Genomic DNA, 13800 nt, shown 5'->3' with positions numbered 1-13800 from the left:
AATTAATACATTACAATTAATTAAGGTTTTAGTTGAGATGAAAAAAAGTTAATGGCACGAGCAGGATTCAAACCCACGATCTTCGGCTAGATATGCCGCTGCTCTACCACTTGAGCTATCGTGACCTCGATCCACTCGGACATCAACTTCCTATCTCAACCCCACCTTTTCCCTCCTTTTTGCCATTTTTCAAATGTCATGTAATCAGATTGGATTCTCGACGACAAATGAAATGGCCATGGAGAGCTTTAGTGAAGTGTACTTCATTTTAATTCATTAAATTCACTAATTTCGTGGTCCGCTTGACCAATTAATACATTACAATTAATTAAGGTTTTAGTTGAGATGAAACTCATACGGTTGGGTTGAGATAGGAAGTTGATGTCCGAGTGGATCGAGGTCACGATAGCTCAAGTGGTAGAGCAGCGGCATATCTAGCCGAAGATCGTGGGTTCGAATCCCGCTCGTGCCATTAACTTTTTTTCATCTCAACTAAAACCTTAATTAATTGTAATTTATTGTTTTTGTTGCGCTTTTGAAGCTCTGGCCTGCTTCCTCTTCAGCAGGTGGGAGATCTGTTAGGCTAAGGCCACATCAGAGGTTCCTTTCTCGCTTGGTACCTGAAGGCTCGCCTTGTGATATATCCTTGTGAACAACCACCTAGAACATTTGAGATCGGCCACACAGGGAGTTTCTCGGCCTGGTGGATTGCTTGGTGACTAGACGAAGTTGAGCCGATTTTTTTTTAAATCTAGGTACCAGGCAAAACAGTAGGCCTTGGCCTTACAGAATCAAAATTTAGTCTCACCATTCTCCCACACGATGCTGAAAAGAAATCCAGAACTTCGAAAGCCCTACAAAAAGAATGAATTTATACGTCGTACTAGTGCGTTAATTACAAGCCTACAAAATTTTTTAAGAAAATAAATTTTTACAGGACTGTAGCTTGTAAGATAAAATAAGCAATTTGGTTGTTGCTGATCATATTTGTCCACCTATCCTACCTGGGTTGGTCTCTAAGAAGCATTTCAGCATTGTCATCATCACTGCTACTGAAGAAATCAAAATGCCGAAACGTCTGACAGACTACCCCAGCAAGTATAGGCTAACCAAAATTAATCGCCCCCAGCAGACCATACAAAGAAATCTTACAATACAAAATATGTCGAAATGTCGCCCATATTTAAATTGTATTAAAAAAAAATCAATACATTTTATCCATAAAAATATAAAAAAGTTCAAAATATGGCTGTGTAGGTGCGTTTTGGGCAAGCACACTGTAGTTCCTATTTGATAATCCTGGATATGTTTCATTGGTATAATCGTTCTCGGTAATAAAATTATTAATGGCACGTGAATGTAACAACGCACTGATTAATTATAGTACAATTGTCATATAACTTCACCAAATAAACTGTCTAGTTTTTTCCTATTATTTTTATTCCCAACTTTGTGAATATAAGAATAAGTTTGGAAGTTGACTTAATATTTTATATGGATCCAGTGCTGTCACGGCGTCACCTCCACTATCCTCTTTGTTGCTAACACCGTCATAAAGACTTAGATATAGAACCTGTTCAAATATATAATGAAGACACATGAAAAACACTCAGTTCACAATCGTTTTGTAACAAACTTGCAAAAATTTACCAAAATTCTTCATACTGCTCACACTTCACCTTAAATATTCTTAATAAGTAATTTTGATTTGAAGCGTAATCAGTAAATTTGTGTTCTCTAAGTCCCCAGAGAAAAGATTTAATTTTTGGAGTATTCTAGTTGCTCCAAACTGGCGTTTACACTATGGAATGTATGCAATTTGGCATGCGCTCAGGTGATTCGAGTCAATGGTCACCTGCATACCAATTCTCTTAGCATGGTTACTGCTGCCGTAGCAAGTGCTCTGTCAAACATCTCGTGGTCTTGTGAGATCAATACCATAAGCTGGAGTGTCCTGTCCTCCGGACTTAACCACTGTGATATGACCCTCTGACAACCATAAAAAAAAACACGTTTAAAAGAAAATAACAGTGTCGGTGGGCTGAATCAGCAGAGAAGCTCTTGCGTATCAAGATGTAACCCTCTTAGAATCTGATCCATAAAAGAAGAGTCATCCGCACCCAATTAAGAATAAACCATACAAGTTAAAACCCTTACTTTTGCGTTAAAGCCCACGTATTTTCTGGCATGCAGATAAATGTTGCTTGATGTGTCCTACCTAGTTGAAGGATGCAACTCCTTCCATTCATATAAAGAACACTTAAGAATGCCACCCGGTTTGAGAATTGTGCTTGAGAACTGCAGTGAGTATCTGGGCCTCCTGTTACGATTTTTGGAGGCAAGAATGTTGTTTTATTACATATAGTAATGATAGTTTTGTGTCCTTAGAGCGTGTTGAGAGTGAATGTACTTTCAGCGTGAATGTGAATGTGCATAAGAGGGCCATTGGCAAAATGAATATCGAGGAGGGTTTTTCCCTGACTGAGTGAACGGTGTGTAAATAAGTAAGGATGTATTTAAGGGTGAGTGAGAGCGTGAATGGCTAGAAGAATTGAATACGTTGGATGCTGAAATGGCCTAGCTGTTAATCCCTGGAAATCAATCGGTGGCTGGATGGATAAGACTGAGGTGTGACCCTGGGACTGCCAACACCCCAGGATGGGTGATTCTCATGTCCTGCCGGTAATCTATTGTAAATCACAAAAGCTGGAATCGCCAGTGGACTGCGAGAAGTGATTGGTTCAACTCTGTACAAACATGTCTGTATGTACAAGTGCATGCAGATTTGAGCTTATAAAAATCTGTAATTTTGGGAGATGGTTTTGTTAAAAATACTGAGTACAAGTGTTTCACTAATGTCTGGAATAATTTGCTACTTGGAGTCAGTATCGACAACTTTAGTAAAAATATCTGTGATCCCAAATTTAACGCCAGATAGGATTTTTTTTTAACCACTGAGCATCAACCTGGGGGACTTGATATGACCTCTATAGAAAATAAAAATAAATTCACTAATTTCGTGGTCCGCTTGACCAATTAATATATGACAATTAATTAAGGTTTTTAGTTGAGATAAAAATGTCAATGGCACGAGCGGGATTCGAACCCACGATCTTCGGCTAGATACGCCGCTGCTCTACCACTTGAGCTATCGTGACCTCGACTAAAAACCTTAATTAATTGTCATATATTAATTGGTCAAGTGGACTATTTTATCCAAAATTAGTGAATTTAATGAATGACAATGAAGTATATCTTTACTAAAGTTCTCCGTGGCCATTTCATTTGTCGCCGAGAATCCAATCCGATTATACAACATTTGAAAAATGGCAAAAAGGAGGGAAAATTCAAAAGGTGGGGTTGAGATGGGAAGTTGGTGTCCGAGTGGATCGAGGTCACGATAGCTCAAGTGGTAGGGCAGCGGCGTATCAAGCCGAAGATCATGGGTTTGAATCCTGCTCGTGCCATTGACTTTTTTATCTCAACTAAAAACCTTAATTAATTGTCAATAAAAATAAAAGCATTCTGAGCAGAATTACATAATTTCAGACTAACCTAAATTTATAATGTGTGATTGACGTTTTAAGATTGATACTTGAAAAAATAAGTGATCATACTTTTGCTAAAGAAGACAAGTAAACACAGCCTTTTGACATAGGAGAAAGTTTTTATGCAATGATGTAATGTTAGAAAAAAAAGTATATAAATGCCATCCAAAAATTAATAGATTATCTATATGAATTGTAGGCGTATATAAAATCTATACAGTACTAAAAGATCAAAAATTAAAACTTGTAACGAATGCTATATAGGAAGGAAAGAATAGTTCAAATGGTTTTATTAAAAAATATAATGAAATCAAACTACAAATGAAACAAAACATTGCCAATTTAACTCACTTTCAGGTAATATTAATAATTAGCCATTTTGGCAATAATAACTTAAATTATACACTTAATTATAATTGTTTTATAGTGCACAACACTATAATTTTTTTTGTATTATACTTTTCAAGACATCCCTAAAAGATTAACTAAATATAAAAAAAAAATTATTGTGATAGATAATTTTATTTAAATGTTATGTACAAGTGTTGGAAAAATATATATTATATATTTTTTAAGTACCATTAAAATAGCATCATAGTTATACATAATAAATTATATACATAGAGTATAAAACACCTTACTTGATTTTTTTTAAACTAATTTATTTAACATTTCGAAAATACTTTTTGGTAGCCTAAAATTGATGAAAACATTTGTACAAAAAGTATAAATTTTACTTATATACATCTCTTGTATTGGTTTTTACACACAAAAAATTCGACGCCAGCGATCGGTGAACTTCAATACTGGCAGAGTGTACCCTATGAATAATCAGGCATTTTAATTTAATTCGTAATATGTGAATTGGTCAAATGTAGCCTTAAAATTAAGCTTTTGGTTTTTACAAAAAAATAAACGAAAAGGAATGTAAGTTGTTTTCCAAAATATTTTCTAAAAGAAAGAGTTTCAGACTGAACTGAACTCGTTCAACCACTTTTCCACTTGGCCGTAGTTGTTCTTCATCCAATTGATTTTGTTTTCCACTATCTCTATGGATTGTTCGATTGCTTTGGACTGTTCTATGAGGTCGTTGTAGTTCACCTCTGCAAATTCTTTAAGCTGAAAGGTTTTAATTACTTGGTTAGTAGTATACACCTATATATATACAGTAACTATTAATTTTAAAAAAAATCTTACCATTTTCAGATCGTATTCAGTATTCATATGACTTGTTGTAGATCGTATGATGGCGTCAAGAGTAAACGCCGTTGGTCCAAAGCTGAAAATAAAATGTGATTCGATCGATGAAACAAATTTTTCAAAACTGTATTGCAAAATTGACGTACAATTGTTTTATTTTCTTCCAATTATCCCTTACGAATGCAAATGCGAGTGATTGTCCAATTTGGTTACTTGCAACTGTACTGAACACCGTCGCTCCGTCTTGTTTTCTTATTCCAGAGTCTTCGGTTACTGCCCAGTGCAAATATCTAGAATAGAAAAAAAGTTTTAAAAAAATGAATTGATTTTATGAGGTTTTTCGGCGTACCTGCTTAAGAGCCATGTCTCTCTTGTGCATCCCAATGCTGAAAGGAGGAGGACTTTTTCAGAAATTACGTTCGTCTTTAAATACATTTCCCATGCGAAATCCCATTCTATTTGGCCTCCTTCTCTCAATGCATTGCAGTAAACTGTCCCTTTCATATTAGGTGATATACTAAAAAATTTTTTTTTTTTTTTAACAAAGAAAAAGGAAATTGAATTTTAATATATTTAGATAATAATTTATAAAAAGTTACGGGTTGTGTTTTGTAGGATCCGGTGATATTCTCCAATTGTGAAATTGTGTTACTGAATGTCTCAGGCATTTTTCTATGCCCAGTTTACAGGCCCATCGAAAGACTTCAACCCTTTTGTACACCACCAATTGAGGGTCTGTCAAGTTGTCATCAAAGTTTGTCTCATCATACAACTTAGTAATTAAATGTAGTAGGTATTTCTAAAATGTCAAATAATATTAAACCCAAGTTTATTTACATTTCATATAAAATTTTACTTTGAATTTGTCATAGATTGGCATTTTATCAATCATTTTTCTTATGTCATTAAACGCTGGGAAAGCAGACGCCCAAGGCAAATAAGATGTCTCCTCAGATAGATAAGTTGTGATGTTGAGCGCGACAGAATAGTTAATGACACCGGCGTATGCGAGGTGAAGGCTGTCGTCGAGAATCTGAGCTCTGTTCAGTTCGCCTGTAATTTAATCATAATTATTGTAAAACAGACTGGCAGTATTTTTAAAACAGTACATTTACCAATTTTTTTAAATCGTGAGGGATTTTTCAATTGAGCAGTGATCATTTCCCAGTTTTTCTCATCGTAGTTTACCCTATAAAACCCTGTAATGGCCAATTATTTTATTTTGTGGATAAAATTAACATTCATGGACATCACCTGTTTGGTTTATGTTGAACAAGACCCAATGATTTGGATCTGCTTTCAAGTTGTCGATGACAATACTATTTTCAGCCTTTAGCCAGTACAACGGATTTGTAGTGGCATATTCCACTTTGGGCTGTGTCGTGTAACTCAACGGAACCCACCAGTCACTGCCTGGGGCTTTATCCATGTTTCCATACTGAAAGCGTTTCTGAAAAACAAATAACATAAATACAAGAGATAACTTTGTTTAAAAAAAAAAATGAATATAATTGTGGATCAATTACATTGAAAAAAGTGATCTTGGTATATCTCCAACTTATGTTTAAAAAAAAAAATTAAATTTGTAGGTCTGACTCATTTTTATCATGCCAGGTTCTGGGTTTGAAACCTGGTGCAACCTATGGAATTTTTAATTGGAAATAATATGTAAAAGGTGGTATGTCTAAACTGCTGATGTATAACTTTGTACATTTTATATTTTAACGTCCATACAGATGTGACTTTGTAAACTTCAGATAAATAAGGAAAGCACTAACTTCATTTTAAAAGTACAGAAGTTTAGCTAACTTTGATATATTTCCAGGTCTTTTTTTTTCCTTTTTTATCATACTGGCCATGCAAAAACTTCCTTCTCCGGACGACCAGACAACCAGTCGATGGAGTTGGACCCGGCCACTGAGGGCAACTTTGATTTAACCTTTAGTGACTGGGAGTTTTGTAGCCCTGAAAAGGGCCGGTGTTGTATAGAGATGCCTTGACGATGGTATGAGCCCGAGACCGTGCAGATGGTGCCGTTGGTGGTGTTGCGTGACTGAGTAACCGTTGACTAAGGTCCGGGGGGCCGTGAGTCGGTTGACTCCACAGAGGCCGAAGGTACTGAAGTGCACCAATTAGCCGAGGGTTAATGGCCAAGTCGGCTGTTTAGAAGGCAAGGTCAGGCTAATGCTACTAGCACTCTTGCTGTCGTCGACGGTGTTCCATTAGTGATAGCTCATCGGGCTGATGAGTCTGGTGTCGCTGAGTATTAGTGATGTATGAGACCTCGTCGGCTGACGAGTCTGAGGTCTTTGAATATTAGTGATTGGTGAGGTCTTGTCGGGTTGACAAGTCTGCTGTTACATTAGTGATGGTTGAGATCTCGTTGAGCTGACAAGTCTGATTCCAGCGGGGCAGTACCCCTGCTTATAAAGGGAAGAGCTCTACTCTGACTGGCTGCGGAGTGGAGGGCGAGAACATTACATAAGTCGTAGTGGCATCTAGCAGTACCGTGGTAACTTCAAGTGGCCACTACATAGCCCCCCAATGGGCAAGCCACTCAAAGCTGCAGACCAATGGTGTTGTGTGCCGTGTTCTTCCAGTAAGTTACTCCCAGCCCTTAATTTGTTCTCAGGAGCATGATCACGTCGGGGTCACCAGTTTAGTGACTGGGGTTTTTGTGGCCCTGAAAAGGGCCAGTGTTGTATAGAGATGCCTTGACGATGGTATGAGCCCGAGACCGTCCGAGTAGTGCCGTTGGTGGTGTTGCATGACTGAGTAACCATAGGCTAAGGTACAGGGGGGCTGTGAGTTGGTTGATTCCACAGAGGCCGAAGGTACTGAAGTGTAACAATTGGCCGAATTAGCCAAGGGGCAGCAGTTGCTGTTAATGGCCAAGTTGGCTGTTTAGAAGGTGAGATCAGGCTAATGCTGCGAGTACTCTTGCTGTCATCGACGGTGTTCCATTAGTGATAGCTCATTGGGCTGACGAGTCTGGTGTCGTTGAGTATTAGTGATGTATGAGACCTTGTCGGCTGATGAGTCTGAGGTCGTTGAATATTAGTAATTGGTGAGATCTTGTCGGGTTGACGAGTCTGATTCCAGCGGGGCAGTGACCCTGCTTATATGGGGAAGTGCTGTACTCTGAATGGCTGCAGAATGGAGGGTGAGAACATTCCATAAGTCGTAGTGGCATCTAGCAGTATCGTGGTAACTACAAGTGGCCACTACAAACCCAGTCCGGTTAAGAGTCATGAGAAACGTTAAAAGCTTATTAAAATATTTATATCATCAAATTGTCTCAAACCTGTGATACCAATGCAGATCCAGTTTTGTAATTTCTAGTCACTGTGATAAGTGGATATCCAGTTTTTAATGTCCATGTGTCCATGATCTTTTTAACGGTGATGTCTGGCTCCAAGGCATTGTCTAAGTGAGCTTGCTCTGTTAAAGCTTGCCAGAGGTCATCTTGGGTAGCACTTTGGAATTTTCTGAATAAAGAAAAACACTATTAGTCAACAGAATACTGTTCAATTAATCTGTTCTACTTACCTGCCATTTAAATAATTTGTAAGGCCACGTTTGAACACTGGGGTTGTAAGAAAATGGTTCATCATCCTAATGATGGACGCTCCTGAAAATAAATGCATTTTTTTTTTTTTTTTGACTAGGGCTTCCGACATCTAGGTCATTTTAGCCCCCAACTAAGTCTATATTCTATTTATACTTTCAAACATTACATAAATACATCCATACAGTACCCTCATTCTGTTTGGTCGGTGCAGTACTTGATATTCCTCCACCGACCTTTACTCAAACTACTGATATTTTTCAATTGGTCAAGCGGACCAACGAAACTAGTCAATTTAATAAGTTAAAATGAAGTGTATCTTCAGTAAAGCCCTCCGTTGCCATTTCATTTGTCGCTGAGAATCAAATAGATTACACGACATTTGAAAAATGGCAAAAAGGAGGGAAAATTCAAAAGGTGGGGTTGAGATGGGAGGTTAGTGTCCAAGTGGATCAAAGTCACGATAGCTCAAGTGGTAGAGCAGCGGCGTATCTAGCCGAAGGTCGTGGGTTCGAATCCCGCTCATGACACTGACTTTTTTTATCTCAACTAAAAACCTTAATTAATTGAAAATTATATACAATAAATAACACCAATATTATTGATGTACCTTTTTCATAAGATATAGTATCAAAAATTTCATCAATTTCATTAGGGTGTGAAACTGAAGCTGAAACAGGGTGGGAGGACTTATATGCATCGTGCTGTAGAACATTTTGAAGATCAGATACTACAAATTGATCAATGGTCCTCCATTCTGGTTCGACCTAGAATCAAAAATTTATGGATTGTTTCTATACGAGAATGAATCTTTGTAGGAACTTACGACATCCACACCCAGATATTCAACATATGTGGCGAACCCTTCGTTCAGCCAAATATCAGACCACCAGCTGGGCGTTACCAAATTCCCAAACCACTGATGGGCCAATTCGTGAGAAACAACCGATGCCACTCTCTGCTTGTCCCTATTGGTAGAAACACCATACTGGAAGAGCATGGTATTCTCTCTGAAAAAATTAAAAACTTAGTAAAATTTCAACCTTCTAGTAAAACCGCATTTACCTGAAAGTAATAAGGCCCCAATTCTCCATCGCTCCTGCTGCAAAGTCAGGGAGGGCGATCATGTCCATTTTTTGCAGTGGGTAAGGAATCTGGAAGTAACTTTCAAAATATTGAAGGATTTTTGGGCCGATATCCAGGGCGTATCGTGCCTGATCTATCGCCTCTGGCCTCACCCAAACATGAAAAGTGCCTTGAGAGAGGTGTTCAAAATCAGACACTACGAATGCTACCAAGTAAGTGGACATAGGCACAGACTCAATATATTGGTCCCATACATAATCAGGCATATCCAAACTGAAATTATGATTTTAATTAAATTCTCATTTTGTTAACACACACAAAAAAAAAGAAAAGAACGATTACTTTATGACATATATTTATTCACAGTTTGACTAAAAACTTGAATGAAGGTAGCATTCATATTACTAAAATAACTACACAAAAATATAGCAAAATAGAATATTTTCCCCCTATATACTGTTAAATTAATGTTAAGAATTAAGCAGGTTTAAATTGACGATCTAACCATCTAACTGACATTTAATTGGATTCAATTCTATTGGTCAACAAGTTAATGAGCACAAACATTCATTAAGCAATTTCAAAACTGGTTAAATCATAAAGCATATAAAGAAAAATAATGGGCTGGGTTAAAAGAAAATAAATAAAATATATAAACTATAAATATATAAAAAATATAACTCTTCTGCAGTCTGCCAGCCCTGGTTGAATCTGTATCCGAGTGCGATAATTGTCTGTACATAGGAAATAAGTTCTTTTCAATGAATTAAGGTTTTGGTTGAGATAAAAAAGTCATTGCCACAAGCAGGATTCGAACCCACGCCGCTGCTCTACCACTTGAGCTATCGTGACCTCGATCCACTCGGACTTTCATTTGTCGCCGAGAATCAAATAGATTACACGACATTTGAAAAATGGCAAAAAGGAGGGAAAATTCAAAAAAAGGTGGGGTTGGGATAGGAAGTTAGTGTCCGAGTGGATCGAGGTCACGACAGCTCAAGTGGTAGAGCAGCGGCGTATTTAGCCGAAGGTCGTGGGTTCGAACCCCGCTTGTGTCACTGATTTTTTTTTTTAATCTCAACCAAAACCTTAATTAATTGAAAATAATTTATTTGGTCAATCGGACCACGAAACCTAATAAAATAAGGAAGAAGAAGGAAATAAGGCGGAGTTATGGCTAAACAGGTTTCAATCTTCAAACTAACTTCCCATCTCTCTCTCTTTGAATTTTCTCTCCTTTTTGCCCTTTTTCAAAAGGTGGGGTTGAGATAGGAAGTTGATGTCCAAGTGGATCGAGGTCACGATAGCTCAAGTGGTAGAGCAGCGGCATATCTAACCGAAGATCGTGGGTTCGAATCCCGCTCCCAAGAAAGATATTAATTGGCCAAGCGGACCACGAAAACTAGTGAATTATTACTACTATTAGAAAACTGCTAAAAAAAAGGAGTTAAATTATAACATTTTCTCTTGTAGCCTTGAACAAACCATGAAACTGTAGTTTCTGATCATTTTGTTTCCCTCGCCGTTTTTTGGTGCATTTCGGCTTCTCGCCATCTTCAGTGATAAGCCTGTATGCTTTATCGTGACTTTTTCTTTCTGTAGGTTCTCTGATATATAAAACCCAACATTGATGATGTTGAGAAGCCAAAACAACAAAATGATTAGTAACGATCAAACCCTAGACAGATATTTGTGCCTAGATGAGTATGTAGGTCAAGAACGACATAAAGTGATTGGTAGGATAGTTAGATACTTACACTTGTTCTGTGTTTTTTGTTTTTGGCATGTTTGATATCGAAGTCATATTTTTGAGTCTACCTATTTGTATTGAAAATTTAGCTTTCAGGGCAGGCTCATCGAAGCAAGGGAAAGCCTTTCTTGCATCTGTCGACTGAAATTGAGTAGCAGCAATCCACCTGAAAGAAGATATTTTAATTACACGATGTTAACGGTTAGTAATCATTATAGCAATGATTCATACTTAGTGACGTTGTTGACGGTGTAAGAACTTCTGTAAAACCCTTGCAACGCGTCGTTCAGTACACCCGTGAAGCTAATGCTGATCTTGTACCCGCCCGGGGTCAGGAGGCCCTTAGGATAAATTATGTAAAATTCTCTTTCTTTGTCAAATTCGGTGGATTTGATTGGCAGTAGCAAATCAGCATCGTTACGGTCGCTGTCCATGATCGCTTCCATGGTCAGACGGCTCAGGTTCGTCTCGTGGATCTTGAGTTCGGAGGAGTGCAGAGTTATGTTGTACGTGGGCATAGTGACATTGCACGTAATCACTACCCTGCCGGTGAACGTGAAGTTGTCTGGGTAAAGGAACGGGATCAGCTTGATAGAATAGTGATGCGGCACAACGGACCTAGGCAGTCGAACGTTCGTCGGGTACGGCTTTTGATGCCGTTTATGCAAAATTTCATTCCTGAAAAGCCGCCGAAGAATATTACAGAAAAATCGAAAATTGAAAAAAGGGCAGGGATTATACCTGGCACACGGGCATGGAGCTAGAAGGTACATGAGGAGCAGCGCTGATGCTATCAGTACCAGCATCAGGAAGGCAAGAAATAGGGCGCATGTTTTGGAAACATGAAACCCTCTCGGTTTTGTAAGTCCACCCTCCATACTCACCTCTGTATCCTTCCAATCCAAACCACATCTGAAAAAAAAAAAAATACAATCCTTTAGAAATGGTATGTTAACTTTCTCGATAAAAATGTGTTCAAATTAATTTTTATTTATTACACAAAGAACTTCAATATGGCAAGCAAGTATTAATTTACACCAGGAAGAAGCATCTTCCTGTTGAGAAGCCCTAGTACAGGAAATCCGTTTTCTCACACTTTTCACGGTAAAATTAATCAGAATTTTACGATGATTCAGCAGGATTATTTGGATTTTTAATTTCAATAAAGAACTAGTAGAGGATATAGGCATAAAATATTATTAGATCCGAGCCTAGACAGAATAGACACCCCTCCTTAGTGACCTAGTGCTATTTTGATTTCTTTTAATTACTATCGAGGCATTAAAACCGGCCTCAAAACACGCTGACTTAACAATACGAAATCCCTCTGGATTTTAAGGTCAAAGGAAAATGCTAGCATTGTCTGACCTAAATGTTTTTCAGCAGTTTAGGTGTAATTCGACTCTTGGACAGTTTCAGTCAATGTGTACAAGTCATAATAATCTTTATAAAGATGAAATCGTGAAGGTAGTCGTAATTCTTCACCAAAAAAAAAATAAATAAAATAAATAAATAAACGGTACAGTATGGTGAGATGCGGTACGAAACTTATAAAATTATCTTGTATGATAAAATGATCTAATCAAAATATGATAAAATTATATTGTATGATAATATGCTGAGGAAGAACATCACTTTTGGTGCGTAACGATCTTTAGTTGCCTTATAATACTCTGATAGTACTGTAAGACGATAAGGCCAAATGGGACAAATTGCAAGAACTAACAATTTTCCTTGAAAGACTGGAGGCTAAAAATTTCTATAAAATTGGCTAATTGGTCTGTATCGACCAATCCAAAGTAAGTTGGGGTGGACATAGATGTTCCACCTGATCCCGGGGAAAAGTGACTTAAGTCCGTATAATTTGGTAAAAATTATGAAATGCTTCTTTTAAATTCCATGAAAAATTTATTTTAACTGTATTGCGTTCAAGTAAACATAATTTTCTTCTTATAAACACGAAGTTGGAATACGTTGAATTTGATTTTTTCCTAATTCAGTTTGAGTGGACTTAGGCTATTCTTTCCTAGTTCACTTCATTTATAATAGTCTCATACAACTATAAGATGATAAGGCCAAATGGGAAGATTTGCAAGAACTTACAACTTCCTTTGAAAGACCAAAGTCTAAAGATTTCTATAAAATTGGCTTAATGTTCTGTGTATGATGAATACTTGACAGGCAGAGAAATTCAAAACCAAATGTAAATGCTAATATGTCGATATATATATTTCGCTGCTTACCCAAAAACCCACTGACAGGCAAAAAATTCCGCCCACTTGTAATATAACTTGATTTGTATATAATTTTTATATATTAATCAAAGTTTCACGTTTTTTTACGTTTATGACTCAATGTCTAAAAAAGTTTAAAAAATGTAAATTGCTAAGGAAAATGAAAACAAAAGGCGGACAGATAAAATTTGTTTTAATTTTGTTGTAGATTTTTAATTAATATTTCAATATCGCGTATTTCCTCCTCTTGCCTTAATTACATCTCGAAGACGCCTCGGCATACTTTCTACCAGTCTGGAAATCTCTCTTTGCTAGAGGTTAGCCCATTCTTCTGAAAGAGACCTTTCAAGATGGTGGAGTGTATCAGGAAGTGATGGACGTGCTGTTATTCGTCTTTTGAGGTTATCCGGTTCG

The 13800-nt window shown here is 37.3% G+C and overlaps 1 protein-coding gene across 1 annotated transcript in view; it reads right to left on the bottom strand.

Annotated features, from left to right (window-relative positions):
- Window positions 1-4189: 4189 nt before the first annotated feature.
- LOC106669937 (aminopeptidase N-like) overlaps window positions 4190-13800 on the bottom strand; it is a 91140-nt gene continuing 81529 nt past the window's right edge. Inside the window, exons 2-17 of the mRNA XM_014399829.2 lie at window positions 11894-12064; window positions 11384-11830; window positions 11160-11318; window positions 9382-9675; window positions 9143-9326; window positions 8927-9083; window positions 8298-8379; window positions 8053-8236; window positions 6003-6198; window positions 5864-5947; window positions 5605-5801; window positions 5348-5547; window positions 5098-5265; window positions 4895-5038; window positions 4746-4827; window positions 4190-4667 (exon numbers count right to left, since the gene is read on the bottom strand). Of these exons, the coding sequence (XP_014255315.1) occupies window positions 4515-4667; window positions 4746-4827; window positions 4895-5038; window positions 5098-5265; window positions 5348-5547; window positions 5605-5801; window positions 5864-5947; window positions 6003-6198; window positions 8053-8236; window positions 8298-8379; window positions 8927-9083; window positions 9143-9326; window positions 9382-9675; window positions 11160-11318; window positions 11384-11830; window positions 11894-12030 (2868 nt within the window). The 5' untranslated portion in view covers window positions 12031-12064 and the 3' untranslated portion in view covers window positions 4190-4514. The remainder of the gene's footprint in view (window positions 4668-4745; window positions 4828-4894; window positions 5039-5097; window positions 5266-5347; window positions 5548-5604; window positions 5802-5863; window positions 5948-6002; window positions 6199-8052; window positions 8237-8297; window positions 8380-8926; window positions 9084-9142; window positions 9327-9381; window positions 9676-11159; window positions 11319-11383; window positions 11831-11893; window positions 12065-13800) is intronic.

This window comes from Cimex lectularius, unplaced genomic scaffold (genome assembly GCF_000648675.2).
Source record: "Cimex lectularius strain Harlan isolate CLEC.00 unplaced genomic scaffold, Clec_2.1 scaffold20, whole genome shotgun sequence".
Classification (NCBI taxonomy): domain Eukaryota; kingdom Metazoa; phylum Arthropoda; class Insecta; order Hemiptera; family Cimicidae; genus Cimex; species Cimex lectularius.
This window is presented reverse-complemented; position numbering and strand designations above follow the sequence as displayed.